The sequence below is a fragment of the Apaloderma vittatum genome, unplaced genomic scaffold (assembly GCF_000703405.1).
Source record: "Apaloderma vittatum isolate BGI_N311 unplaced genomic scaffold, ASM70340v1 scaffold3764, whole genome shotgun sequence".
Taxonomy (NCBI): domain Eukaryota; kingdom Metazoa; phylum Chordata; class Aves; order Trogoniformes; family Trogonidae; genus Apaloderma; species Apaloderma vittatum.
In genome coordinates, this window is record NW_009711945.1 from 10,940 (window position 1) to 16,811 (window position 5,872).

Sequence of the window (5,872 nt, forward strand, 5' to 3'; positions counted from 1 at the left end):
AAATGTTGTTCCTCAGATAAGCACAAGAGAAGCCACCAGAGAAGTCACTTTTGGAGACCAACCTCACGCGCAGGACCTAGCAGGGCAGGTGCTGCTGAGGAACACGACCTTACAGACCTTGAGGACATCTCACCACAAAGCCTCGCCAGCTGCAGACATCTCCAAAACCCACATCTCCTTCAGGGCACCACCTTCACCCGGAACATCTTGGAGCTCCTGAGGACGTGAGGTCCTCACGCCACCGAGAGAGCACGTGAAGGCTTATCCACCTCTTCAGCTCCTCCTTGCGGGAGCAGCCCAGGAGCTCCTCTGTCACCGGCTGAAACAAGCCTTCACCCTCCTCAGGACTCTGGGCACTGGCCTCCAGGCGGCTTTTCTCCACAAGTTTAAGAAGGACCACGTGTCAGGACATAAAAATTCAAACACAGCAGCTTTTGCGTTTATTAAAATTTTGTTTTCAACAAGTGGTATCAAGCCACTTGCAGCTACTCCTGAAGTTCCCGTCCTTGTGAACGCGGCTCACACAGTCAACACACATCATAGAACAGTTTTGGCTGGAAGAGACCTTCAAGATCATCAGGTAACTTTTTCCTAGCCCTAAACCATGTCCCTCAGCACAACACCCACCTGCCTCTTAAAACACCTCCAGGGATGCGACTCAACCTCCTCCCTGTTCCAACACCTGACAACCCTCTCAGTAAAGAAATTCTTCCCGATATCCAACCTGAACCTCCCCTGAACCTCCCCTGGCGCAATTTAAATCCATTTCCCCTTGTCCTATCACAAAGACACACCAGGGAAAAATTCATTTTAGCGGTCCTGCTCCTCAGAACGAAGCGGAAATAACGTCCGGGCTATCCACAGCCAGCAGCTACGATCATTTTAAACCAGTCAAACTGAAGAAAAAGCGACAACGACTCACCCCTGGGGATCCTTCTCGGAGGAAGGGGCTTTACAGTCCGGAGATCGCCGCCGGGTACCACACACAAAGAAAGCAAGCAGGTGGGCACGCAGGTTAATCCATTATTATTTATTAGCTGTACAGCAGTATATTCTCCTTCCCAGCTTTCAAACCCCATTACATATTTTATAACAGTATTTTTTTTCTTTTTTTTTTTTTCTCCCCCCTCCCCCATGTTGGCTTCCTAAAATAATGAAAAATATCACACAGTACAGCTAAGTACAAAAATGCATCAACCTAGAGTCTGATAGCTAAACTGATAGCTCTCTTAAAAGCGATACATAGAAGAAAAATTTGTTTGAAATCAGCAAGACTGAGGCTCTATAAAAAGCTTACATATTTTAACATGTGACAGTTCATATACAGGCATCATTTGTATTTCACATTATTCCTTTTTTTCGTCTTTATCAGAGATCCAAAAAAATTGTGTAATTACTGACCTATTAAAATTTCCTGGCCCAGGTTGAGGGCTGCAGTGACCCACTTTTATAAATCACCACTTCCGCCTTAAAAAACGTAGGATTCATAAACACAAAAAAAATACGACTACGAGATAGAGCGAAGGAAACGTCGTCGTGAACTTATAAACTCCAAAAAAAAAAAAAAAAAAAAAAAAGGTTAATTATACACGTTTCAAAAGGCCGGCTTTGTGTACTTCAAAACCAGATTTCACGTGGGTTTGTCTTTTTCTTTTCCCCCTCTTGTTCTGCAGGCAACAGTCTGGGTGCGTCTCTTCTACCTGATTGGTTATCGACAGCTTTTTTCCAACATTTACACTCTATTTCTCTTGCCACTTAAGTCTGAAAGGAATTAAAACACCAGGGGTTTATTTAAACTGTATTTTTGCATACCTCTTAATTAATGGGAAAAAAAGATTAAAATGTAAAAAAAAAAAAAAGTTATTTACAAGCTTGACCATTACAGAAATGCTTTGCAGAAAAGCAAAGCATATAAAAAAGGACAGAAACCAGTTGGAGCATGCCAAAACTACCGTGTGCAGCCGACTTGGAGAACCAGAGCTAGAGTCAGTGGGGAAAAGCAGGAAGGGGAAAAAAAAAAAAAATAGGTTTTAAAAGTCTAGAACCCTCCCAAGTCTGCATTTACAGTTAAAAACACTACCAAGAAAATAAAAAAAAAGGAGGCTCGAGGGCTCTGGGAAGTGGAAGGGCAAGTCCGGAGTGGTTTACCACAGAGAACCATAGAATTGTCACGGTTGGGAGGGACCTTGAAGATCCACTTTTGTGGATTAAAACTCGTTGCACGTAACCAACGCGGCCCTCGGGCCGGCAGTTCGGAGGCAAAACTTAAAGCATCCTGCAGGAAACCCTCGAAGGACTCCCAAAATAAACTTCCCAACGTTTCCATGATCCTGTAAATGCTAACATAAAACCAGCGAGTTCTAGTTAAATCACATCCTAAACATCATTTTGAAGTTTTCCCAGTCACGTTTGGTAAAATGGGTCTAAAATGATGGGTTTCCCAAAGCCAAGGGGAAAAAAAAAAAAAATAAAAGGGTAAAAGGAAAAAAAAAATAGATTTGAGCCGCTTAAACACAGCCCAGGCCAGTTCAGTGAGCCAGCGTGGTTTTCCTCCATCACCGGTCCATCATGCTGAGAATCATCTCAGGAGTGAGGTCTCCGTTGGGAGCTTCCACTACAGCAGGCTGAGCTTCCTCCTCTTCCTCTACCGTTTCGGCATCAGGCTCTTTCTTTACTTCGACTATAATATTTTCGATTTCACCAGTGTTCTGGTCTTCAACCTGAATGATTGCTGCAGCTACAAGGGCAGAAAAAACAAAGAACGGGGGAAAAACAAGAAAACAGATTTCTTTATTGGTTCCAGAGCTGACCTGCATGCTTCACTAGATAATTTGTTTTAGCGTGGCCGCGTTCCTTCACGACAGATTCCACACAAAAGGTGAGTTTTAAGAGTAGAGAGGAGAGTTACCTCCTTTTAAAGGAGCTCACTTGAGGGGAGCAGTTCTCCTGCAAGAACCATCAAAGCCAGGGCAAGAGCTGGGTGACTTACGCTGGGATTGTTTTGGTTGGGTGGCAGCTTTGCCCGGTGGTCTTCCTCTTCGTTTCTTACTGGGAGGTGGGGCAGGAGCCTCTTGCTCCACTTCTGGTTCTGCCTCAATTTCGACTGCTGTTTCTTCCTCGTCTTCGTTATCATCCAGATCCGGTTCAAAAAAAAAAAAAAAAAAACCACCCAAAAACATGATAGCAGTAAGTCTGCAGTTTGAACGAGTCCATCTGCAAAGAGCCACTGTCAAATCCTCATCCAAAAAGGAGACAACTCCAAGGAGAACGAAGGCAAATGAGGAGAAGCTGGTGGCACAGACTGTTAAACCTGTTGCCACTGCACAAAAGAGAACAAGCTGTCCTTCTGAAAGCAAAAGGAAACATGACAGTGTTAAGTCACACACTAAAAAGCTCCTAAAATGTCCTCAAAGGAGATAATGGCAGGAGGGGGCTCAAAAAATGCGCTCCTGGCTACTCCCAGGGCCACCAGAGGAGCCATCAGCTCATCAAAAGTCCCACCAGGACCACAATGGAAGGTGGGAACCCAAATCAACAAGGAGCAAAGATCTTGCGTCACTCCCAGGAGAACCATCAGCCCCAGCATCAAAATGCAAACCCCACCCCAATAAGCAGCATTCCTGGCCCTCGAGAAACTCATTTAAGTAGACAGAAAACGAGGCTGGCAGCTCCCAGACACTGGGATTTACAGCCAAGACCTCAAAATCACAAGCTGAACGTGGCAGAACCACACAAACCTGGGCTGTCCTTAACCGCCAAGGGCGAGCACAGGTTTGCGATTCCAACCCAACAGTCCTCGAGGCCAGCCGTGGGCTTTTCAGCAACTTGTATGTTGTTGAGCTTATCGCTCTGCACCTTATTCTTCAGCACCCTCCTAGGTTAGCACCAGACAAGTTCAGAATGCCCGGGGCCAACACCTTCTTACTGCTTTGGTTTGAAGATTTTACCATTTGGACAGTAAAATGATTGCCATTAATTTCTTTTTAAGTTGCCCTGGTGTGTCACAGCTTCACTCACCATTTTGAGATACTCAGCAGTTGCAGAAAATCACAAAACTGCCCATCTAGAGATTAAATCAACCGTGAGAACGTGCTCCAGAAATCCACACTTTGAATTACCTTCAATCAAGGCAGGGAGTTTATTTACTCTCTCTACTTTCACGGTCTCGTTTTAAGATGAACAATTAGTTACACACATTTTTATCCAACTGATCAGTTAATTTTTTTTTCCAAATATCTACACCAACTCACTACTTGGCCAGGCACTAACTTTTTGCTTGCCAACTAGACAAGAAAATCCTTTTGGGTGCCAGAACGAGCAAACCAGCAGCTGGCACAGCCGGGGAATTGCGCGCCTGTAAGCCTGGAAATGCACCGAGCTGTTCCTTACCGCTGTCAGAGGAATCTTCTTTCTTAGACCGCATCTTCCTCTTTCGGCCACGTTTGCCCTTCTTCGTTTCTCCTCCGTTCTCTCCTTCCCCACCATCTAGGCCAGAGCAGTTATCGGCGTGTCTGGCCATCGTGTTCTACTCAGTGGAAGAGGGAAAAAGAGAGGAAAGAGGAGGGAAGAGAGAGGAAAGAGGAGGGAAGAGAGAGGAAAGAGGAGGGAAGAGAGAGGAAAGAGGAGGGAAAAGAGAGGAAAGAGGAGGGAAAAGAGAGGAAAGAGGAGGGAAAAGAGAGGAAAGAGGAGGGAAAAGAGAGGAAAGAGGAGGGAAAAGAGAGGAAAGAGGAGGGAAAAGAGAGGAAAGAGGAGGGAAAAGAGAGGAAAGAGGAGGGAAAAAGAGAAGGGGGGGAAGAGAAAAGAGGGGGAAAAAAAAGAGAGAAAAGAGAATCCAAATGTGCATTGAGTTCAACTTCACATATTCTTGCTCTGTATTTTCAAACACTGTTCTGGTAACTTATGTTTTCAGTTTTTTTTTAAAGGAAGGCTATTTAGGGGAAGTAGGTAAATTTCCTTAACTTTTATTCGTAAAATGGCAATTACACACCGCTCATGATGTTACCACTAAGACGTGCTAGTACTAATCCTGAATTATACCAGCTCTCCCTTCTCTCTCCAGAAGAAGTGCTCTAACTTAGAAGATTTATTCCACCTCCAAAACCAACCCCCAGTTCAAACCGGTTCATGGCCTTACCCTGCGAGTGAACGTTTTTCCACACTTGGAACAGACAAAGGCAGCGGGGACGAAGTTGGGATCGTGGTATCGTTTGAAGTGCATATCTAGGAGCTGTTTCTGCCGGAAGGTTTTATCGCAATGGCTACAGGCGTAAGGCTTTTCTCCAGTGTGGGTCCGTTTATGCATGACCATGTGCCGCTCCTGACGAAGCAAGACAGGAAAAGAACTGAGAACTCGGATATACAGATACAGAAAAGTGAATTTTCAGCTAAAAGGGAGGCCAAAAACTTTATCCTTAAGAGTAAAGAAAAGGATGATCCCACAAGAATGAAAGAATCAGAGTCATAGAACGTTGCGGGTTGGAAGGGAGCTCCAGAGCTCACCCAGTGCCACCCCCTGCCAGAGCAGGGTCACCCAGGGCAGCCCCACAGGAACGCGTCCAGGCGGGTTGGAAAGTCTCCAGAGCAGGAGACTCCACACCCTCTCTGGGCAGCCTGGGCCAGGGCTCCAGCACCCGCACAGCCAACAAGTTTCTCCACATGTTGAGGTGGAACTTCCCATGTTCTACCTTACACCCATTATTCCTTGTTCTATTGCTGGGCAGCGCTGAGCAGAGATTGTCCCCTTCCCCTTGACCCCCACCCCTCAGATATTTCTAGTCGTTAATAAATCCCCTCTCAGCCGTCTCCTTTCCAGGCTGAACAGCCCCAGGTCTCTCCGTCTCTCTTCCCAGCAGAGATGTTCAGTCCCTTGATC

The 5,872-nt window shown here is 45.7% G+C and overlaps 1 protein-coding gene across 1 annotated transcript in view; it reads right to left on the bottom strand.

Moving 5' to 3' along the window:
* Positions 1-2,325: 2,325 nt before the first annotated feature.
* The window catches only part of LOC104272720 (transcriptional repressor CTCF-like), a 16,611-nt gene continuing 13,064 nt past the window's right edge, over positions 2,326-5,872 (bottom strand). Inside the window, 4 exon segments of the mRNA XM_009867792.1 lie at positions 2,326-2,737; positions 2,990-3,150; positions 4,383-4,525; positions 5,135-5,317. Coding sequence (XP_009866094.1) covers positions 2,556-2,737; positions 2,990-3,150; positions 4,383-4,525; positions 5,135-5,317 — 669 coding nt within the window. The 3' untranslated portion in view covers positions 2,326-2,555.